The sequence below is a fragment of the Lactuca saligna genome, chromosome 1 (genome assembly GCF_052625555.1).
Source record: "Lactuca saligna cultivar CGN05327 chromosome 1, ASM5262555v1, whole genome shotgun sequence".
NCBI lineage: Eukaryota > Viridiplantae > Streptophyta > Magnoliopsida > Asterales > Asteraceae > Lactuca > Lactuca saligna.
Genome location: NC_136417.1, coordinates 47,206,421 through 47,232,127, shown reverse-complemented (window position 1 = coordinate 47,232,127; position 25,707 = coordinate 47,206,421). Strand labels below are relative to the sequence as shown.

General features: G+C 41.0%; 1 protein-coding gene across 1 annotated transcript; it reads right to left on the bottom strand.

The window, feature by feature from the left end:
• Positions 1–604: 604 nt before the first annotated feature.
• On the bottom strand, positions 605–3,634 carry LOC145035493 (calcium-dependent protein kinase 20-like). Its single transcript, XM_078984029.1, has 7 exons — positions 2,357–3,634; positions 2,133–2,276; positions 1,860–2,012; positions 1,604–1,719; positions 1,346–1,513; positions 1,041–1,265; positions 605–894 (listed from the first exon to the last, which is right to left on the bottom strand). Exons 1-7 carry the CDS (start codon positions 3,216–3,218, stop codon positions 808–810), a joined length of 1,755 nt encoding a protein of 584 aa, XP_078840155.1. The 5' UTR covers positions 3,219–3,634; the 3' UTR covers positions 605–807.
• Positions 3,635–25,707: the final 22,073 nt, after the last annotated feature.

The window sequence follows — 25,707 nt, the reverse complement described above, 5'->3', positions numbered from 1 at the left end:
TAGGGTATTGACATCCATTCTATTGTGATAGCTAAGATCGTTAGTCATGACTCATGAGCCCAAGTTTAAGACTCGTTTTCACAAGTGGGTTAATCAAAATTCCTCGAAATTTTATGCTTGGAATATATTAAATAAAAATAAAATGAATAATATTTAATTATTAAGTTACAATGAACATTATTTATTAGTTTTCTCTAATATTATGTAAAATGCATCAACGTTTTAGATTCATTAAACTGATATGATACATGAATGTTAAAACTTGGCTTTATCAAAACTGTTATTACTATTTACTTACCCACACGATCAAAACCTCAAAAACAAATTCCGGTATATTTTCATATAGTTATTGTGTTTGGTTGCTTCATATCTTGAATCCCTTTCGAGAAAGATGAATTGGCATGTATATAATGTGAAGCAATTCAACACTTTTCATGTGACCAAAAGAATACACACATAATCACATATCACATACACCTGTATGATCCACCTGCTACGATACGTATGAGTGATTATTATAATACGGCAAAACACGTATTCAAAAAAAAAAGTGATATTCACACTCTCAGATTAATCAAATCCTCAACATTCAACAAAAAAAAAAGAAAGAAACTTTTTTGATGCATAAAGTGAAACAAAACCAAATGTGATTATCTACATCACCTTGATAAATAGACATCTATCTACACAATAAACCATGACTCAACTCACTAATTGTTTCAAATTATATATATAAATAAAATTAAAAATTAAAAATTAGAAATTAAAAACAAAACCTTCATTCTTCTTTCTTCTTCTTCTTGTTATCTACCTTAACCGAATGCTTTTCACGTGCTTCCCAAACTCACCCTCTTTCATCATCGCGACAAATTCACTGTAATCTATCCGCCCATCCTATCATGAACATTAAGGAAATTGAGTTAGATCTGACTGAGTCAAGATTTGACCGAACCCTAAATCTTACTGATATCAAACAGTCTGAATCTGACCGAGTCAGACCCGTGATATAGTATATAAAATAGGGAGGGAAAGATTATTACATTATCTTTATCGATGTCACGCATAACTTCATCAAGATGTATATCACCCAAACCGAATTTTTCACATGCTTCATGGAGTTCATCTGCAGTGATATATCCACTTCCATCTTTGTCAAAGTAAGAGAAAGCAGCATACATATGATCTTCTTTGTGGACTTTATTTATGTGGAGCATTGCTGCTACAAATTCACCATAGTCTATTGTACCACTGTTGTCAATATCCGCCTGAATTTCATATTTTTTATATGACACGTGTGATTAAAGATTTACATATGATATAAATAAATAAATATAATGGTACGTACAGCTTCCATGAGGTGAACAATTTCTGAATCTTTTAAATCTGCACCGACTTTTTCCAAGCCTTTTTTAAGCTCCTCCATTGTGATTTGGCCACTGCCATCTGTATCTATCATTTTGAACATTTCTTTAAGTCCAGCAATTTCCTCTTCAGATAGATTCTCTGCAATTACCTGAAAACAAAACAGGATTGGTGGGATTCCATTGTAGTAGAATATATCTAAATCTTGACATAAACTTTATTCTTGAAAACGAAAACTTACTCTAATAGCTATTTTCTTGATTTTATTCATGGCTGAGAATTGTTTTAATCGAGAAATAACAGCAGAATCAAGAGGCTTATCTGGAGCCACACCATTAGCTTGAACCCAAGGATGCCCTACAATAAACAATGATAGTAGATTTGGGAGTCATAGTTATAGTTATATATTTTTAAATGATAGTAACAGATACACGTTTCATTTCATACATATTTTAATACCAAATGAAAATATATATATAATGATTTATTATACTCACGAAGTACTTCAGGTGCTGTGAGCCTCCTTTTAGGATCTCTAACAAGCATTCTTCTTACCAAATCTTTTGCACTTTCAGAAATGCTTGGCCATGGTTCTGATGCAAAGTCAAGATCACCTTTCAACACCTGCTCAAAGATTCCTTGTTCCGTTTCTGATTCATATCACAATTTAACAACAAAAGTAAATGCAACTTTAAAACTGTATCATCATCATCTTCATCATCATAGAGTGCCATAAAGACAAGAAAACAGAAAAAACTGAAAGTTCTCACCATCCCAGAATGGTGGGACCCCACTTAGTAAAATATATATAATCACACCAGCACTCCAAATATCACATTCTTGACTATAAAACTTCCTCAACACCTCTGGGGCCACGTAATAAGGGCTCCCAACCATGTCAGTAAACATCTCACCTGAATGAATTTTGTCATATCAATCATTCCATGTGTTTCTTGAAATCAAACATAAACACTTAAGGGTGTTAATATAATACCTGGTTTAAAGAACATAGAAAGCCCAAAGTCAATTGTTTTAAGGGGTGCTTCTTCTTGCTCGTTTTGAAATAGAAAATTTTCAGGTTTCAAGTCTCTATGCATAACCCCTAAAGAGTGGCATGATTCCACAACCCCGACTATGATCCTAGCAAGCTCAGCAGCTTTCTTCTCTGTGTAATGCCCTCTTTGTATAATTCTGTCAAATAGCTCACCACCTGCACAAAGCTCCATGACAACATGAACAGCAACAGCATCCTCATAAGCACCAACAATGGATATTACATTAGGATGTCCTGCCAAGTGATGCATTATCTGTATCTCCCTTCTAACATCCTCTACATCTTCTTTTGTTGTCAGCTTCCTCTTGGCTATTGATTTACAAGCAAATTCCTTTCCCGTTTCCTTCTCTGTACATAAAAATGTCGTTCCAAATTGACCTTGCCCTAGTTTCTTACCCATACTGTAAATCTCCTTCATGTTGCCTGTTCTCCTTTGCAATACCGAATCTTTAAGTCCCATACTCTGCACCCGTTTGAAATTACTTGCTGGCTGCTTTGGCTTCGCCTTCTCTTCCGTTACCTTGGCTTTTTCAGCCGATTTAGCCGCATCCTGTTCTGATATTTTAACAGTAGCTGGTGGGGTACTTTGCACATCGCGTGATTTTTCAGATTCCTTATGACTCGGATCATCTGGTTTCTTATCGTTGGCATTGTTATTGTTCGTGTTGTTCTTGTTCTGGGTGGACGAATCGTTGGCATTGGGAGGGGGAAGAGTGTTCTCCGGCGGCCGGTTTTTCCAGACCGCTGCTGTAACAGATGATAAGAAGCCAGTACGCTGCTGCCCCACGCAATTATTTCCCATTCAATATTTGCACCAAATCCGAAACCCTAACCCTCCCAGATTTAAACGTCCAGATCGCATTTGTTGTTCTCGTCGAATCGATGGATTCGACAATGTCGCAACACAGTTGCAGCTGGGTGATTCGATCATACACCTCAAACACGATATTCTGGTTGCACTACCGCAATCCTTGATCAAACCCAATAGGCTTTCGTTTCCGAATGTAAAATTCGCATGAGAAAATTTAGCATTTACTTCACGAAAAGAAATTTAAACGTCGAATTCATGGAAGTTGTATAGTTATCCTATGACAAATTGAACGTTAGTATTAATCAGAAACCCTAATTCCCTGAAGGAAAATGGAAATTGGCAGATGATTAGCGCCGGTAAAAGGAGTGGAAAATAGGGAAAATGTAAATCAAAGAGAATTGGAAGATGGTGATGGAGAAAATGGGGGGAAATGAGAATAGACGAGTTAACTGTGTCAACTCAACGAGTTTAATTCCTTTTAGGGTAAACATCAGACTTAGTCCTTGTGGTTATATGAATTACGGATTTGGTCCTTAACCGGGAACTTTTAGCATTTTTTCTCCTTTAAAATATGCTTTGTAACGTTTTTTTATCCCTCTATTGACATTTGTTTGTTTTCTCCTTTACACTCAGCTACCAATATCTTCAATCATGAAATGACTTGTAAGCAAGATTAGCTTGGAAAACATGAAATGCCTCTTTAAAAAAAATCCAAATTGCATCTCAATTATAAAATTATGTTGATGATTTTAGTGTTATCAATATATTTTGATGTAATTATAATTATTAATGAGATAAGCCAAGTACCATTTACTAACCGAGCTTGGAAGTGTATGGTGCACACTCGGTATGATAAATGTGAACTCGGGAATACATGGGTCTTAGGGGCAGTGCCCCTAGGTGCAAGGTTCCAAAGGGTTGCAGCCCCTTGATGGGGTCAAGGGGCAGAGCCCCCGAAACCTAAACATATTTTTTCTTCGGGAATTACTCCATCCATGTAATTTACCTCCAAAAACCCATTGACGACGTCATGATGATGTAGGTATTGGTTATGTCCAATAACTACCATGTTTTGGCGTCATTTTTGGTTTAACCGATTTTAACCATTTTTCCCTCAAGTATAAGAAGTTTTCTTTGGTTTCAAAAAAAGGGTTGAACATTAATATACTCAAAATTATATATCATAATTTATCTATCTCCAAGAACACAATTAACAGGTATTCTGTGTTTCTCAATCTGAATTAGACATGTAATTTAGATTGGTTCATTCTTGGATTATCTCACTTCTGAATTCGTATACCACAAGCAAAATGGACGAATTACAGATTTCTAAATTCGTAACAAGGACATAATCCTGGGTACACCCTAGTCTTTCTAAGGCAATCCAAATCATCCCTCGCAGGGTTCTAAAACCCAAAAATAAATGAACCCCTTGCAACAATCACATCTAGTCGGTCTGAAATTTGTAGTCTTGAGATGGCCTGACTCCCTGGCAAGCCACCTATGTTGAGCTTTACCAAGCTTAATCTTCTTCGATTGACCGAACAAATGCACGCTTTCTGCCTTGGTTACCTTAATGCTACCATTAGAACAAAATCACTGACCATAGTCAACAATAGAGCACTTATTCTTGACAGAAGGCTCAAATAATCCTTCGAGTAGAATATCCATCCCTATAACGGTTAGACTCAGACAAGAGCTGCGCAACAGGATCAAATCGACTACTCCGTTGTGAGTGACTTGTCACTTCCCAATAAATCAACTATTTCGTCCGTATTTTCAACCTACAACACAAATACTAATATTGCCAAAACACTAAAAGCGCCCGAAGCATTGAATTGCCTGAAATAGCATGCTGCCCCATGTCTGCTTTCCAAAATCTACCAAGACCTCCCTGGTCTCAATTCGTTCTCCAACCGTATAAAATACAGGGTCCCGTCCCGGTCACTGAGCTAAGAGGACTCCCACACAGTTGTCCCCACACGACTTTCGAACAAAATCCTCTTCTATCAATAATTATCACTTGTTATCTTACCACTGTGGTTCTAACGACCTTCTGATCTAACTGATCGGGTCCATACTTCGAGTCCTGACGTCACCAAATCCAAGGCTAAAAGTGATTGCTACCTGAATAGTGGTAGTCTTATATCACAAGAAATCTTATACGGTCCATTTCTTCCCTGATACCATAACTGTAGTGGCACTCTTACAGTCTTATCACCGGCTCAACCAGATCTAATCCATCTGGGTAATTCCAAAATCCAATTCGTGGATTTCCATATCCACCCGAACTGGTGGGTACTATTGTTCCTTTCGCGTTCTAACAACACGCTCATGCCATCTACCAACCTAGTGAATGCCACAGCTACACCCATAGTGTCACGACACTCTATCACTAACTGCCAACCTCATGAATGCTACGGATACACCTACAAACTTACAACATTCTATCACTACCTTACCTCTAGTGAATGCTACGGCTACCCCCATAGTTTTACAAGACTTTCCATGCTAACTGACTGATAGTGAATGCTACGGCTACCCCCGTAGTCTTACAACACTTTCCATACTATCTGATTGCTAGTGAATGCTACGGCTACCCCCGTAATCTTACAACACTTTCCATACCGGGTCGAACACGCACTAGACCTAACACTCAACTGAACTTGAATTCTAATTGGACCTCTAACCTGGTTCCCTAAACCTGTTATTCGATGCCAATGAAAAGCGTGAACCAAATGTTGAAACGTTTTTTAAACTCCCAACTCACCAAATCCTCAATCAAGATGTCCACTCGACCGCCTTCCTTCTGACGAGGATGCGAAACTCATCCTAGTTCCACACCTATTATGGCTCCTACGTACCTGCTCGATTCTCCCCCACTTAGATTCAACTAAGTCTTCACGACACGTGAGAATCGAAGGATTCCCAATCCTTTTTGCTTTCTTATAATCCACCGATGACATTCTATAATTACCAATGCTAGCGATCACTTACCAGTTAAACCCTAAGATCGCCATCCTATGAAATCTTGAAGAATACTCTTGAAATCTGGTCCATCCTGACACCTCAATTCATCTCTCATGCTGAAAATTGGAGACCTTAACCCTCACCCTGGCTGACGAATCCTCGTTCCCACTTCAAATCTCGTAGCTCCAATGAACTCTAACCGAACACAGCCCATGCGTAAGTACAATTCTCTTGAACTTCCATTGACCAACTGCTTGTGCATATAACACTCGTAATTGACACTACCATCTTCATACTACCAGTCCTTTCCTAGCATCAGTAGTGCCTTGAACTCCAAAGTTCTTCCATAGACAATTGTCGACCATACCGGTACAATGATAGAACCACTGAACTCTGACTTCACTGGAGAACTATTGTTCTAACCCTAACCTAATATCCTCTAAATAACACTCCTGCATAGGTCTCGAGAAAGATCTGGAATGATAACAGTAGAAGATAACACTCCTGCATAGGTCCCGACATCCACCTAGTAACAGTAGAAGATAACATACTTGCAACATCTAAAGTAATCCTGATCACCTTCTCCAGGGATACTTAGACCATCCTGAGAACATGGTACATAACTCTCTCCGATCCCGATGATAGGAACTAACAATAGGCTTCTCTTTCCTGAAGGATTCTGAGGATCCACAGGCTTTGGGCTTCAGATGAGCCCCTAATTTCCTCGCGACAAATCTGGACTGAAAGGCCCCAAGACAACTACTGAGATCTCCCTAAGTCCCTTCCTTGGCTGAACGAAAGACCACCGAGGTCTATTCCTAAAACTTCGAGAGTAATCTTCGATGAGATGAACTTCTGTGATCGCGTATCGAATGGTCCAGGCCCTGCTCCTGAGCTGGAACCATAATCTGAATCCCATTCTTGAGTGCTATACACCATAATGAATTGACATTCCAAAGATCTGAATGTACCCAAGAATCCTTATCCCACAGGCTTCCTGGATTCTCCAGGACTCTCCCTGATTCGAGTATGGATCTTGTGCTTTCAATAGTACGGGCCCAATACTACCTTCCACACCTATCCATACTTTCCTCCCGAATCCTCCAAGTCGCCTTCTCATACTGATATACCCACGTCTCACTAAACATCACTGCTAACACACTGAAGCATATCCTAGGCTTTCCTAGGTTCCTAAACCCACCCAGTCCTCAACTGCTGAAAGATTCCCAGCAATATCAACTAGCTACCTTATGAATATAGCCACATGCAACAGAGATCAGATAATCCTTTGAGTAAAACACTCATCCCTAGAACGGTGAGAGTCAAACGAGAGTTGCGTAATAGGGTCAATTCCATCACTCTAAGATTATCCGGCATGTGTCCCATGTGACTTAGCATATTCACTTAGTAGCTAACTGACATCACTAGGAGTCCCACAAAGCACAAAGCAAGCAACATTCATATATTGGAAAATCTAACCATCATACTCCAATCAAACCGTTCTATCCTCTAATCAGGAATTTATACATGCAATACAAAGGCTCATATAATTAGGCATAACCTAAACAGACCATCCTATCACTAACTGATCAGTACTAGCATGTAGATCTACAAGCACATATAGTAGACCTATAAGGCATCCTTCTTAGATCCTTATCCCTAATCTAGCATGCACTTCTCATAATCATATCATATCATAACATAACATGTATGGGTATCTTGGGGAAAACTTACTTAAGATCGGCTGATTGCACGCATCACACACCTTGTTCTTTTCAAAGTTCTTTTCTCTTTTTCAAATTCTTTACAAACTTTTAATTATAAAATGATTTTTCTTTTGAAAATTTTCATACCAAGTCCTTAGTTTGAGTCCTGACACACCCGAGAGTGTGCTCGAATCCCCCAAACCAAGGCTCTGATACCAACTTGTAACATCCCAAAATTCAAGACCAAAATTTTCATTTGTAGTTTAATAATTCATAAAAACCAACAGTATAAAAACATCCATAAAACATCCCATGTCAAAACCAAAGTGCCAATAATCAAAACATGTTATCATAAAACAATTTCAGAGTGCAATCCCAAACATTTTTCATGTGCGGAAAACATAGTGTGATGTGTTGTGATCGAGCTGGCTCCTTTCCTTTGAAAATGAAGTACCTGAAATCAAAACTGAAAACCATAAGCACGAAGCTTAGTGAGTTCCTTAAATACCACATACCATACATATTAACATACTGCCTATCATATATGGGTGCTGGCCTACCCCTTCGGTCTCTTTCAACCGGATACTATCTAGCATATAAGAACATACTCCCATACTATCATACATAACCATGAGCCATACATATAAGATAATCAATAAAGATACTATGTGCCAAACATAGTCTTGTTATTATGCCACACATGGTCTTTCTTGCCAAGCCGGGGGCCACCCCCTCGGTATCACAAACAAGTGCCAAGAGCCACCTCCTGATCTTCCATGCAAGCATCACAAAGACAACTAGCATACATATAACTCTACTTAGCTAATCAGCATATAGTGTGCCAAGAGCCACCTCATGGTCTTTCATACATAATAGCATACAGTGTTCCAGGAGCCACCTCCTGGTCTTTCATATATATTGCCTAGGGCTAACCCTGGGTCTTCCTACCATACATAATAACATTGGTGTATGTGACATCCCCAAAATCTCGGCCAGAAAAGACCGATTTCATTTATGCTTTTTAAAATAATTTTCAGAGTAAATCCTTTTAATTTTAAAAGAGATGCGGAATTTGTTCCCAAAAACAAAACATGATAAAATAGATATTTATCAAAACATTTCATAAAGAAATATGATTTCATTTCATAATCAAAAGTCGGGATGTCATGTTCCGATACAGGTCATAAAGCATAAACGATAACATTACAAGTCGTTCAACAAATATATACATATACAGACTTGTAAACAAAAACAACTTGATGTTCGCCCATCTTAAGCTCTTGCGCCACTTCCTGTAAAATAAATCAACTGAGTGGGTCAGGTTTGGGAGCCTGGTGAGCATATAGGGTTTTCAACCCACAATAATTATATTTAATTTCAACAATCAACAATAAACCCGATTACCCATTCCCGTTATCCTCACCTTACGTTCCTAAAAATAACGTCTATTATAAGGAACCTATTTCAGGATTTTTCATCGGGATGGACATTACTGCAGAGGGGCTTCCTCAACAATAAGTATCATAAAGGCAACCGTGTGGGGGATAGAGTACACCGGTGAACACGTCGTTCACAACACCTACAGGTAATGAGCCTGCTAGTGTTCCACAGGACAGTCTAGAATAGTCCGTGGTCGTCATCCATACTCTGCTAAATGACTAGAATAACACCAATAACACCGAGGCCTCTCATCTGTTTATTACACACCAATTACCTACCCATGTTCTACCCAACATATTAGTAGATAAAAATATACATTTTTATACATTGTTTAAAAACCTGTATAACATGTTTTAATCAATACATATTCCACATAACAGATGAGGCATACACACATAACACGTATTTCATTAAGAATACATCAGATCTATAAGATAGAAGAGAGTGAATATACACTCACACGTATAACAACCAAGTATATACACATAGCACGTATTTTATAGGAAATACTTCATAATATTGCGTTGGAATGAAAATAACTACACACTCACTTGATCAGAAGATGATCGGGCAGCATTACGGCTTGCAGAAGAGGTGTTTCTCCGTAGATCTGGAAGATCTTCACAAAACTGGGCTCCTTGCGGGCAGCGTTTCGGCTCGGGAATAACGCTCTTCGGGATCCTTGGGGCTTCGGATCTTGCTTCGGGGCTCGGGAATGATACCGGGGCTTTGGGGTATAAACGACACGCAAAACGAGGCAAAACTTAGAGAGAGGGAAGAGTTTGAACAAGAGAAAATGGCTGAATTCGAGTTCTATTTATAGGCTGCTGGGTCTGGGATTACGCGGGGCGTACTCAGTATGCGGGGCGTACTCGGGTTACGCGGGGCGTACTTTGACGTCACTGCGTGCGTCGACTGGTGGCACTCGAGTATTGGTCAGACAAGTTGCATCCGACTGAGTACGCGGGGCGTACTCAAATTACGCGGAGCGTAATTGACTTGTCAAACTTCTAAATTGCGTAACTTTCGCATACGAGCTCCGTTTTCGACGTTCTTTATATCCACACGAAGGTCAGACCATACTCTACAACTTTCATTTAGACTCCGTCGGCTAATTTTGACTTTTATTTTTATTATTTATTTTTAGAAGGCCGGGACAGAAAAACTTCGTTATAAATTCATAACTTCTTCGTCTGACGTCCGTTCTCGCCTAACTTTTCATTGCTTCGCTACTAACAACAAGATCTTCGATTCTCATTTAGATTGTTTCAGCTAAAAAACCGCTCGATCTCAAATCGAGTATTCGGGCTGCATACTGCTAAGTCGAAACTTAGAAAAATCATAACTCCTCATACGAAGTCAGATTTGGGCGTTCCTTTTATGCACGCTCTCGGTTTAACGAAATCTACGACTTTCGTTTAGATCGCTAAGGCTAAATATCGCTCTATCTTAAATTCATATTTTACGTCACTCGGCGTCGTGTCGGTTCTGTCGCGAAACTTCGACAGGTCATAACTTCTTCGTTATAACTCGGATTTTGGCATTCCTTATATCTCCGGAATCCTTGTTTCGACCACTACAGCTTTATGCAAAGATTTTGGGCTTATCTCACACTTAAATTTTGACGCTTATTTTATTCTTAATTCATTAAATTATAAAAATTAAGAAAATATACACATAAATCACATAATTCAAATAATTCAAAAATAATACATTCTTATTATTTCAAGTTGAGTTACAAGGTTAACCTAGACTATTACATTGCTAAAAATGGCAAGCCTAGAAACACGGGCGTTACAATTGTGGGTTGCACCTGATCCTACATCGGCTTGGAAGGAGAACGAAACATCTACTTATAAGGGGTGTGGATACCTTCCTTGTCACAACACGTTTTAAAGCCGTGAGGGCAGCAGATCCCATAAGAACTCTGCAGTTAAGCGTGCTCGGGCGGGAGTAGTACCGGGATGGGTGACCCCCTGGGAAGTCCTCGTGCCGAGTGGCCCAAAGCGGACAATATTGTGATACGTGCCAGAGGGGGGTGTTACAAATGGTATCAGAGCTAGGGTACGGGTCGATGTGTTCGACAGGGACGTCGAACCCTATAATGGGGGGTGAAGGTGGGTTGCACCTGATCCTACATCGGCTTGGAAGGAGAACGAAACATCTACTTATAAGGGGTGTGGATACCTTCCTTGTCACAACGCGTTTTAAAGCCGTGAGGGCAGCAGATCCCATAAGAACTCTGCAGTTAAGCGTGCTCGGGCGGGAGTAGTACCGGGATGGGTGACCCCCTGGGAAGTCCTCGTGCCGAGTGGCCCAAAGCGGACAATATTGTGATACGTGCCAGAGGGGGGTGTTACAGTGTACCAGGAGCCGCCTCTTGGTCTTTCATGCATAATGCCTAGGGCTAACCCCCAAGTCTTCCTATCATACATAAACTAAATGGGCCGACATTGGTGCCTTAGACCCAGACAAACAGTGAGGAGACTCACCTCACACTGCTAAAGTCCCACGAATAAAAATAACACCCAGTTAATAATTGGGCCCCAATACATATCTATACGTCCATGCTTGGGTTAAAATACTACTTTACCCCTAACTTATCTTGATTCAAGCCCAAAGTCCAATCCGAAGACCCAAAAGTCAACTATGAGTCAAAGCTCAATATATGGCCCGATTTTCCAAATTGGGCCCAAACCTCTACATGGTCTTCCCTAAGGCCCAACCATTTAGTCCAGTCAAAACATTTGGCATTTCTAATGGCCCAATATCTCATAATCATAAAGACCTAATTATGGCCCATCTATGGTCCAATTTTCCAAATTAGGCCCAAATCCCTCACATGGACCTTATCCTAAAGCCCATTAAATTATTCTAGTCCATATGATTGTTCTTGGATGGCCCATCAATATCCCAATCACCAAAGCCCAATAGAAAGGCCCAACTCAAAGCCCAAGTGAAATTAGGGTTTTCTCATAAAATGACAATTAGGGTTAAGTGTTTCTCACTTAACCCATTAAGGACTTAATCCATTAAGTCCATCACTCTACTAGATAAATCACACGGTGTGATTGGGTGTAATTACCAATTCCATTCCAATGGCCCAAAATGCGGGTCCTGATAAGTCCAAACCAATAATTCCAAAATTAGGGTTTTCTAAACCCTAATTAGGGTTTCCAACCCAATCATAACCCAATAGGCCTAAAAGCTAAGTCCTTAGATCCATTAGGGTTTCATTAGGCCTATTAGGGTTTCGTTAATCGGGCACCACCTACTACCACTTCGAGTAGTGGTGGTCAACGGCGGCGGCCACCACCTCACAGTGGTGGTTATGTTTCTAGTATATTTTTGTCCAAGCATCCAAAAAGCCACTAAATGCAAGAAAAAGCACACCGCCACCCAACACGGCGGTTGGTGACAGCAGGAGGCAGCAGCCACCACCTTACGGTGGTGGTTATGAGTTTTCTTTATTATACTATTCACTAATTACAATTTACAATTGTAACAGCCCGGAATTTCAGGTATTTCTTTAAATTATTTTTGGGCACATTTAAGAGGGGACTCAGCGAGTAGGTGCATGACTCGTCGAGTAGGGCCATGGTCTGGGTCGCAGTCGTAGATACGCGACTGGACTCGACGAGTCCAAATAGGGACTCGGCGAGTCGACGCTGATTCAGCTGAACCCTAGCCGTTTCATTTCTGATCGTATATAACGATCTTATGGCCGTCATGTCGCGTCTTTTGGCCGATTGAAGGTACCTTGGGAGTGTGTGAGCATCTGAAGCAAGAGAGAGGACTTGAGGAGGCTTGAAAAGATTGTTAGACAAGGAGGAGCAAGGTGGTGATCAAAGGAATCGAGTACTGGAGGTTTGGGGACACAGGGAACACGTTTCCAGGTAATCTTCGGATCAAAATCTGTAGCTTTTACGTTGTATGCGAGTTTAGGGTTTAGGAAACCCATTTAAGGATTTGTTAGATTATATTGTTGTTATAAGTGTTTAAAAACCCCTGCAATAGTATATGTGAAAGTCCAGGAAGCCCCATATCTATATACTTCGAAATCATGCGAAATACAGGAAGCAGCGGATCGTGTGCGAGTAGCTCGAAGGGTTTATAGCTTGCATACTACGAGGTGAGTCTTCTCACTATACTTCACCCGGAAGGGTTTGACTGTGAGACCGGAAGGTCGTATGTGTTATATTCATGCTATGTCTAGAGAGGTAGATGCTTTATATGTGATGTATGCTTATATGTGATGTATGCTTATACGGGCTGGAAGGCGAGACTTATGTGATAGAAAGGACGGTATGCTGTATGACTTATGTGTTATGTGTACTATGTTACATGTGTTATGTTTTATACTATCATGGGCCGGAAGGCAAAATACTATGGGCCGGAAGGCAATTTAATACGGGCCGGAAGGCGATATATATTATGGGCCGGAAGGCGATTATGTTACGGGCCGGAAGGCAATGTTATGTGGACCGAAAGGTCCGGGCCGGAAGGCGTATGTGGGTAAGTCGTATACTGGGGAACTCACTAAGCATTTATGCTTACTAGTTGTGTTTATGTTTTTCAGGTACTAGTGATGACCGTGGAAAGGCGCCGGCGTGACACGTACACACTGCCACTGTTGAAGATCCTGGAGATTTATTATTTATATTTTTGAAATAAACTTGGAATAAACCCTTTTGTCGAATAATGAAGTTTTGTTTTTAATGAAAAATTTATTTGAAAATTTGAGCTGTTACAACAATGCTTTAACCCAAAAATAAACACAGACACTAATAGATAAACACACACACACAACTACCCTTATTGTGGCCGATGGTGGTAGATGGTGGCAGCCACCATCGCTAGCGGCCATGGTGGTTATCTTCTCAGTTTTCCGGACATAAAACACCACATACAACACTCCAACAGAAATAAACACACACAAAACACCAAAATATGCATGTCCATCACCAATCTTGCCCACCCCTGTGGTTGCATGAAGTAGTCGAACGGAAAAGCGACAGAGACTCACAAGGAGACATCAACGATAGTATCATCCATAGCGGCAACGCCAACGACCGGGGAAGAACGCCAGCTGCAACAGAATAGCGTCCGGAGATAGGTTGTTCTTCAACAAGAACAACAACGACGCAACGTCGGAAAGTGGAACAACGTCGCGGTAATGGCTACAGTGGTTGGAAAAGCACTGGCAACTGTCGTGAGGTGTTTGTGGATGGTGACAGAAGGCAGAAGAAGAAGAAGAAGATGAAGAAGAAAGGTGGAGTGGGGATTGCGTTGTTGACGAAGAAGGGTGCTGCAACTCGATCGGTGTAAGGGAGTGGCGGTGTTCATCGATTTCGACGAGGCTAGGAGGTGGCGACTGAAGGGTGGAGGTTGTAAGTAGGGGCTGATATTGTTCAATTAGGGTTAGGGTTATATAGGATATATACACGAGCTCTACAAACTTATTTCCATAATGGAAAAAATGGTCCCTCCTTAGAAACATCCTTTCAAATCAAGTCTATAACTTACCTTTTTAACCCCGCCTTCTGAAATCCTTACAACTCAAGTCCAAATTTTATCAATCAGCCCCTCCCTCTACAAATTATTTCCAGTTGAAGCGCTTATGTTTTAAAATGTCCCTTCCTCTATAAAACCTTTTCAACTTAGGTCCAAATGATACCAAACATCCCCTGTCTTCTAAAAATCTTTACAATCTAAGTCTCAAACTTATACTTCAACCCTCGAATAATCCAAATTATAACCCCAAAACCAATACCCCACTAAATATTATGGATTTTAGGGCTACTATTCATCCATTAATTTTATTTATTTATTTATTTAATAAGTGGGGTGTTACATTATAACACATTCTTCCAAACATGGTTTTCCTACAAGGGCAATACTTTTTAGACTTTTTAAAAGTATTATACTGTGGTTAAGCAGAAAACATGTGACACTCACTAACCTTTGTGTTTACCCTCAAACTTACATGTATTCTCAAGAGATCATTAGACAAGCTTTCAGAAGGAAGATTTGTCGTGGATTACAGATGACTTAGCTCTCTATTTTTTGTTATCTGCCTACTTTTTTTAACACAACTACTATCTATTATCACTTGTAAGAACCTTGTATTCAAACCTTATGATGAAATATATATATATATATATATATATATATATATATATATATATATATATATATGTTGTTTTGTTTATCGTTTTACTTGTGCTATATATTCAATTAATCTGTGATCCAAGAACTTAGTCACATGTCCGATGTGTTTTGCCTTGGTCGTAGGTGTGACACATGTAAGGGGTTTGGACCTAATTTGGAAAATTAGGCCATAATTGGGCCTTGGTTGATTATTAGGATTTTGGGTCTTTTTAATTGTGAGTTGGCCTTAGTCTTGGACCAAGCTAGGTTAGTGGTAAAATGATCTTTTTATCCCACGTATGGATTGTAGGATATGGTTTGGGACCTAATTGTTAATTGGGTGTTATTTTGGTATTGTTTAGCTCGGGGATTCGTTGGACCAACAACTAGGGATTTTCAGTGAGATTCAGCAGTCGAGGTTAGTTTCCTCACTAGGTTTAGCGAGTCTAAGGCCCTAATGCCAACCCTTATTGTTATGTTAGGATGACAGGAGTTTACGTGACCTTTACATGTGTTATTGTGTTGCTATGTATATCGGGCGGGGCTCGATGCCGGGCAAGGCCCGATGATTGAGTCGTATGCTATTGTTTATGATCATTGTATGATTTAGCATGATTATGTGATGTGTATTGTATGTGTAAAGTGATTGGGTCCCGATGTCAGGCGGGGACTAAGAATAACAGATATGTAAACCGATCAGGACTCTATGTCGGGCGGGGCCCGATGTAGGGCAGGGACTCAATATGTGATATATTATGTATGGTATGGGGTAGTTTGGGGAACACATTAAGCTTTGTGCTTACGGTTTTCGGTTTAAGTTTCAGGTACTTTTGGTTCCAAGGGGATAAGCTCGGGTTGACTACATCACACACACCACATGGATTCTGCTGTTGAGATGTACTCTGATTAATATGATGTTTGATACACTTATTTTCATTTGGTTGAATGGATAATGTTTTTGGAATATTGTTTTATTTAATTTAAAAATAAATTTTTTGGACCATATTTTTGGGATGTTACACGCATGACACTATTTTCGACCATTACCTTTTTTCCATAACAAATGTATTGATGTATGATATGTAACGACGTGACAATTTAAAACAATTTTTCATTTTTCAAACATAACATTTCTCATATAAATCAACTCAAAACACAAGTGTATCAAATGTTATCATGGTAAAACATATCCCAGAATCTCAAGTACAAAATCCTCTGTCAGTGTGTACAAATCATGCCGAAGCCTTCCGGCGATCCTCACTAGTACCTGAAACACATATCACACAATACGGTAAGCATAAATGCTTAGTGAGTTCCCAAAATACTACATACATCACATAAGCTACTCGAGGCTATAGATATACGAGACCTTACAGTCAATGTGTCTTAGGGGCCCTTCGGTCCCACAATCGGAGTAGACCTTTCGGTCCTACTCTGTCGACCTTCTGGTCCATACCATATTGACCTTCCGGTCCATCCACTGTTGACCTTCCGGTCCATACCCTGTTGACCTTCCGATCCATACCATACTACTCATAACATACATAACATATACATATCACATAGAAACATATATCACATACTCGTCATAGCACATAAGACCTTCCAGTCACACATAATTACCATTCTAGGTAAGGTATAGTGAGAAGACTCACCTCGTATGATGTCTAGTAACTCACGCGCTCGAATCCCCAAACTCGAAACAATGACCTAGCCCTTGCCTAATTACATAAAGTAATTATCTAAAATTAATAACGGCTCTCAAGGCTAGACCAATCCCTCCTTATGTTCTCTCAGAAGGATAAAAGACCATTTTACCCCTCTAATGGTCCAAAAGTCCACATGTTGAACAAATCTTAAAAGTCAAAGAAAGTCAATTGCAGGGAGTTACGCTGTGCGTACTAGCTTTGTACGTGGGGCGTTCTCCGTGGTCATCCAGAATCGGGGTATTGGACCCCCTACATGGCACGTACTGGGATTACGCCCAGTGTAATTCTCAGTTTCATACTTTCATGATTGTTGGTCTGAAAGGACCAATGTATCGGGTCCCCAACTTTCCCTTCTTCCTGAACCAGATCACTCCTTTCCAAGGAGATACCTTTAGGAGTACAAAGTTCTTAACCTGGAACTCGAGCTCGGATCGTTGCCTATCCGCATAACTCTTCTGGCGACTCTGGGCCGTCAGTAACCTCTGTCTGACCTGCTGAATCTGCTTCATCGTCTTAAGCACTATCTCAGTGCTACCCATCACTCGTTTCCCTACCTCTCCCCAACACATGGGGGTCTGACACCTACTCCCATATAAAAATCAAAGGGAGGCATACCAATACTCGAATGGTGACTGTTGTTGTAAGAAAACTCAGCCAAGGGTAGGTATGTATCCTAACTTCCACCGAAGTCCATGACACATGCTCGAAGCATGTCCTCAAGTGTCTATATCGTCCGCTTACTCTACCCGTTCGTCTGTGGATGATAAGCAGTACTGAAGTGCAATCTCGTACCCAACTCCTCATGAAACTTCTTCCAGAACCTGGAAGTGAAATGTACATCTCGGTCTGACACAATCAAGATCGGCACTCCATGCTGAGACACCACCTCTCTCACATATATCTCTGCCAATATCTCTGTAGAAGAGCTCTCACTGATGGCAAAGAAGTGAGCGCTCTTCGTCAGCCGATCCACAATCACCCAAATTGCATCAACACCCATAACAGACCTCGACAAATTGGTGATAAAATCCATATAAATCTATTCCCACTTCCACCGGGGAACCTCAAGTGGCTGCAACTTTCCATGTGGATGCTGGTGCTCGGCCTTAACCCGACGACAGGTCAAGCACCTCTCAACTACCCATGTAACATCCCTATTTATACAAGGCCACCAATAATATCTCTTCAGGTCCAAATACATCTTAGTGGCCCCAGGATGGATCGAGAATCTCTATTTGTGCACCTCCTCCATCAATTTGCTACGTGCCTTGCCCATAAAAGGCACCCAAATCTGACCATGAAAGGTCATAAGCCCTCAGCTATCAGTAACAAACTCGGACACCTGCCCAATCACCCGCTCTCTCTTGTGGTTCTCTGGTCTCACAGCCTCTCCCTGGGCCTCTCGGATGGTATCCAATATCGGAGTCATCACCGTCATCCTCATACATATATCTCTTATCAGGGCACTCTCCGCCCTGCGGCTCAGAGCATCGGCTACCACGTTAGCCTTGCCTGGTTGGTATAGGATCTCATAGTCATAATTCTTTACCACATCCAACCATCTCCTCTGGCGTATATTCAGGTTGGGCTGATCCATCATATACTTTAAACTCTTGTGGTCCGTGTATATGGTACACCGGACCCCAAACAAATAATGGCGCCATATCTTAAGGGCGAACACCACTGCCCCCAACTCCAAATCATGGGTGGGATACCTCATCTCATGGGGCTTCAGCTGCCTTGATACGTATGCTATCACGTGCCCTCTCTACATAAGCACCACACCCAACCCTGATATAGACGCATCACAGTACACCACAAAATCCTCCATTCCCTCCAGAAGGGCTAACACCGGGGATTTGTATAATCTCTGGAAAAGAGTCTCAAACGAGGTCTGCTTCTCGGGACCCCAAGTAAAAGCAACACCCTTCCGAGTCAATCTGGTGAGGGAAACGACAATCTTGGAGAAATCCCTGATAAATCTCCGATATTAGCTGGCGAAACCCAGAAAACTCCTGATCTCAGTGGGGGATCTCGGCACCTCCCATCTCATAGCAGCCTCAATCTTGGCCTGATCGACCAATATCCCATTCTGATTAACGAGATGTCCCAAGAACTGGACCTCCCGTAACCAAAAATCACACTTAGAGAATTTGGCATAAAGCCTGTCCGATCTCAATACTGCAAGATTCTCCCTCAGATGCTCCTCATGTTGCTCTCTGGATCTCGAATACACTAGAATATCATCGATGAACACAATCACCGATCGATCCAACATCGGCCTGCATACTCAGTTCAGGATATCCGTGAACGTTGCGGGTGCATTGGTGAGCCCAAAAGGCATCACCATGAACTCGTAATGCCCATAACGAGTCCTAAACACCGTCTTCTGGATATCCTCATTGCACACTCTCATCTGGTGATATCCAGACCTCAAGTCTATCTTGGAGAACCAAGAAGCTCCTTGCAACTGATCTAACAGATCAATGATCCTCGGTAGCGGATAACGGTTCTTGACCATCAACTTGTTCAACTCACGGTAATCAATGAACATTCTATGTAAACCATCCTTTTTCTTGACAAAAAGGATCAACGCTCCCCACGGCGAGCTATTCGGTCGGATGAATCCCTTCCCCAACAGATCCTGAAGCTGTGAGGATAACTCCTACATCTCTGGTGGTGCAAGGCGATAGGGTGCCTTGGCAATATGCACCACCGATAGAACCAAATCGATGCAAAACTCCACCTGCCTCTCGGTAGGCACACTCCGTAACTCCTCGGAAAAAACATCCGGAAACCCTCACACTATCGGAACCTTACCGACATAACTCGGCCTCTCTGCGGCAACTCGTGTATCCATCACATAGGCTACAAACCCTCTATAACCCTGCTGTAGACTCTGCCTCGCTTGGGCAGCCGAGCAAAATGCTTACCCGGATTGGGTACCCTCACCATACACCATAAGTACTCCCCCACTCGGATCTCGTATGGTCACCAACTAATGCTCGTAGTCTATAACAGCTACGAATCGGCTCAACCAGTCTATGCCCACTATGACACAAACATCCCCTATCGCAATCGGTAACAAATCTATCGGGAACTCAACACCGAAAATCTCGAGTACACATCCTCGAATCTCATCAGTAGCAAAAACCGTTCGCTCGTCAGCTAAAGAAACTCGCAGAGGTCGACTCAACGCCTCTTGTCGGGTACTGATGTGCTAACTAAACACTAATGACACGAAAGATCGACTCACACCCGATTCAAATAACACCAAATTAGGTACAAAATTCACAAGAAAAGTACCTAAACATATAACATATAAATGCCATATATATAAAAAAAAAAAAAAGAATAAGCAAAAGATCACATACCATCCACAACTTTAGGTTCTGTGCGGACCTCCTCTGCGGTCAACTGGAAAGCTCTGCCACGAGCCTTCGGCGCCTCGACTTTACAGGTCGACTCTTTGTAGCTCGAGTGGAAGAAGGCACAGATCTCTGTGCTGGTCCCTGAATCAACTGTGGGCACTCAGACTTCCTATGGCCATTCTGGTTGCAATGAAAGCAAACCATGAATCCCTTGGGGAAATCCTTGGCTATAAGCCCCTCTTTGCCACATTTGTAGCAAGCACCTGCTCGACAAACTCCAACATGTCCCTTACCGCACTTCTCACAAGTGAGGCCCTTCTGGCCTCCAGATCTCGTATCGGCGGGCTTTGCCCGCTTGGTTGCCGACTGAGATTGCACCGGCCGCCTGTCTCTCCTCTGAGACTCGGCATCCTCCCTGGCCTGAGTCTCCAGCTCAATCTCTCTCTTCTGAGTATTTTCCTGGAGCTCGAAAAATGTTCTGTACGCCGAGTTCGTCACGAAATCCGGGATGTCTCTCCTCCGTATGCTCAAATATCGACTAATGCGTGCCATCTCGGTAGACACGTGCTCAGGGCAAAACAATACCCTCTCATGAAACATCCGCATGATCACCGTCACAGACTCTGTCCCTTGCTTGAGGGACAAGAACTCTTGGGCCAAACGTTCCCTCTCCACCGGGGGAACATACTCATCTCTGAACATAGTGGTGAACCTCTCCTAGGTCACCGCGGTAAGCTCTGCAGGGGTAAAATCTGCCGTCACAAACTTCCACTAGTCCTTCGCTCCCAAGCGAAGCTGGTTCAGCGCGAACCGTACTCTCAAATGTTACGGACAGGAACAAGTGTAGAAACATCCCTCAACATCAGAGATCTACCTCATCGCGGCTATTAGATCCTGTGTCCTATCAAACTCTGGTGGCTTCGTGTTGTTGAACTCTCTGTACAGCAACGAGTCACCCCTTGCGATCTAGCAGCAGCGACAACTGCGGTGGCTGCTACAGCAGCAGCCTCGGTCAGAGCAGTATATCGCTCGTCGAATGTCTCAATCAGCATGGTCTTGATAGACCCAAACATCTCCGAAATCTTTTCCCGAATGGCTGCGGCCACCTCCTCGTGGATCATCCTACGGATCTCCTCATCGCTAGTACCACTAGTACCACTGCCTCCTGGGTTGTGGCATGTCCCCACCATGATGCCTCTGAAATATGACATAAAATAATCAGAGACTCGACCGAGATACCTTACACTCGATCTACCGTTCCTACTTGTTCCTTAGCACCCTAAGGATTCTTACTTGGAATGTTTACCGATCCGGTGCTTCCAGTAGTACGGGCCCAATACTACCTTCCACATCGTATCTGTATCCACACGAAGTCCACATCTTAGGATCTCAATTCGCAAGTACTCTATACCCTCTGAATTCAGCCTACTCTCAAGCAGACTTCTCACAAGCTACTCTCTGCTACATACATGCACTCAAAGTATCTCACAACAACATAAACTCCTAGGCTAAGGAATCACATATCAGGCCACCCTAGTCCTAATATATGATTTACCTAACCTTTTCTAGCATGCGTAGCACATCACATAATATCTCATAACACATAATGTAAGAGTATTTTGGGAAATCACCGTTCGGGCGCTGGCTGATCGTACACACTGCTCCTTTTTTCTTTTTCTCAAAACCTTTTACTCTTCTTATAAATTTTTTTTCTTTTATGAAAAATTCTCTCAAATCCTCAGTTTGAGTTCAGATACGCCCGAAGGTGCATCTGAATCCCTCAAACCAAGGCTCTGATACCAACTTGTAACGACGTGGAAATTTAAAAAAAAAAAATCATTTTTCAAACATAACATTTCTCATATAAATCAACTCAAAACACAAGTGTATCAAATGTTATCATGGTAAAACATATCCCAAAATCTCAAGTACAAAATCCTCTGTCAGTGTGTACAAATCATGTCGACACCTTCCCGCAATCCTCGCTAGTACCTGAAACACATATCACATAATACGGTAAGAATAAATGCTTAGTGAGTTCCCCAAAATACTACATACAACACATAAGCCACTCGAGGCTATAACTCTACGAGACCTTTCGGTCAATGTGTCTCAGGGGACCTTCGGTCCCACAATCGGAGTAGACCTTCCGGTCCTACTCTGTCGACCTTCCGGTCCATACCATATTGACCTTCCAGTGCATCCACTGCTGACCATCCGGTCCATACCCTGTCGACTTTCCGGTCCATACCATACTACTCATAACATACATAACATATACATATCACATTGAAACATATATCACATACTCTTCATAGCACGTAAGACCTTCCGATCACACATAATTACCATTCTAGGTAAGGTATAGTGAGAAGACTCACCTCGTATGACATCTGGTAACTCACGTGCTCGAATCCCCGAACTTGAAACAATGACCTAGCCCCCGCCTAATTACATAAAGTAATTATCTCAAATCAATAATGACTCTCAAGGCTAGACCAATCCCTCCCTATGTTCTCTTAGAAGGCTAAAAGACCATTTTACCCCTCTAATGGTCTAAAAGTCCACACGTTAACCAAATCTCAAAAGTCAGTGCAAGTCAACTATATGGAGTTATGCTGGGCGTACCAGCTCTATATGCGGGGCGTACTTCGCGGTCATCCAGAATTAGGGTACTCGACCCCCTACGCGGCGCGTACTGGGATTACGCCCATCGTAATGCCCAGTTTCACACTTTCATGATTTTTGGTCTAAATAGATTAAGACATAAGCTCATATCTCAGATCCAGGCATTCTACTGTCTCTTAAGCTATAAAGTTGAAACCTTTAAGCCTTTGCATGGCTGTAAAGGTTACCAATCACTTCAAACACATATCCTCTTTCCCCATTAAGCCCTAATCTCATGCATGTCTTAATCTTAACGTCCAAGATTGGATTTTTATGGATCTACAACACAAAATACACTGAAATGGGGTTGATCAAGGTCCATGGAGTTCCTTTGCTAAAAAAGTCTCCACCTTTGGGACTTAAACCCTAAAAAATGCTCCTATATGATGTTCATAAGAAAAGAGTGGTAAAGTTTGAAGCTTTTTACCTTTGTGAGAAGCTCCTCACTCATTTAAGCTCAGATTTAGAAGCTTAGACTCCAATCCTTCCTCTTCAAGGCCCTCTCTTCTTCTTCACAAGCACACAAAGACACTTTCAAGCTCCAAAAACACACACACACACACACACACAAGTTTAGAACGAAGGTTTAGCTCCTTTAGGGTTTCACTAACTGGAATGGTGGTTGGGATGGAGGCCATAACATTCCTTTTATATTGCACAAGTCTCATTTAGGGTTTCATGACTGAGCCTAGTACGCCCAGCGTACTGGGTAGCACCCGCGTCAAGATCACGCTCATGAGTACGCGTAGCGTACTCTTCAGTACGCACAACGTACTCATTTGCTACCATTTCGTTCCATGGACTAGTTTTAACAACTTGGAAAAGAACAGGGATTAAATAGATATACCTGATTTCTGGATGTTACATGATAATATTGCATCATACATACTCGATTCCATTAAGACCCTATTTGACAAAAATACGCTAGTATATTGTGATTTACTCTTTTGTTAAGCCACAAAATAGCTTATTTTAGCTTATAAACTAGCTTATAAGTTAGCTTTTGATAAGCTACTTTGAGATAACATTTGATAAGCTTATGGAGTTTTTTCAAAAATAGTTCAAATATACCCTTAATTATATTTCTTCTTTTTTCTTTTAGTTATAAATCTAAATGCCCATTTATGTTATTTTACATTTGCAATAGAACTTATAAGCTACTTTTTACCAAACATTATTATTCATAAGCTAGATAATCAACTATCAACTTTCAAATAGCCTACCAAATTGGGCCTAAATGTTTGATCCCTTGGGGTCTTGGCATCCTCATTTTCCTTAATAATTGTTACACTTCCCTACCTTTGACAATCTCCCTTTTTTTCTTTAGCGGCATGTGAATGGAAGTTATAGACGTTGTTATCCATCCCACCTCATACCATTGAATTTTTTAAAGCCATATTTGAATGTTCAATCATTGGGTTCAACTTCATTTAATCCACCAAAGCTGAAGTGGAATTACAGAAAGTGATTGGGGAAATGAGTCAACGTTCTAGATAGAAGAAGCAAGGGAGTGAGAGGTGAACATCTATGTTATCGATTAGGTCTAGGGGTAAGGAACAACCAGATACCATCATAGAATGAGGAGACGAGGGATTATGTGAATCAAAGTATGATTTAGTGTCTTAGTTTAGTCTAAGAAATTGGGTTTGAATAGTTGTAGGTTCGATTTTCTAGGTCGAATTGTTGTATATAATTGATTGATTATCGAGAAGAAAGTGGATGTGAAAATAGGAGGATGTGAGAGATGTGTTATATATGGGTGGGTTATGTTTGTGTTTTCTACAATTAGAAATAAACAAAATATTAAATTAATTGAAAAGCAATGATATAAGGGCATTGTAGTTCTTGAGTCTAGTGGAAACCAAAACCGTAAATAATACCATAATATAAGTTTGACTTGAAAAATAAGTTAGAAACCTAACATATATACATAAAATATTCATTTAATTACTGGATGATAAAATATACAATTTAAAGAAGGGAATAAATAATTGAATGAGACCTAAAATAGTCCAAGTGTAAGTGTGTGTTATTTGAGAGATCATGGTGTGTTGTCTTCATCTCTTTGGGGACACAATTATTTGTATAACCAATGTTATTTCAACGGATAATTAATTTATAAAATTACATTTTCTACGGTAAATTCTAACGGTATAATTCCCATGGCTATCCATCCGTTGCTAATTTATGATCTTTTTACTGTTGGTATTTCGTTGATGTACAGTTGGCATTTCCAGATGAGAAATTTCTATAGGAGAAAACATGCTTTCCCGGTTGTGTATTGTTGTCACAAAGAATCCAATTGTTCATAAATGATGAAACATATTCACGTACCCGTCATTTTTTTGAGGTAAATGTTTATAGAAAATCAACCCCTGGCTTGGAACTTTTCAAATACAAAGGCATTTAGTGGACAAGTACGAAGGAAAGTTTACCTTACGGCCGAAATCGTAGCCCTATAAATAAG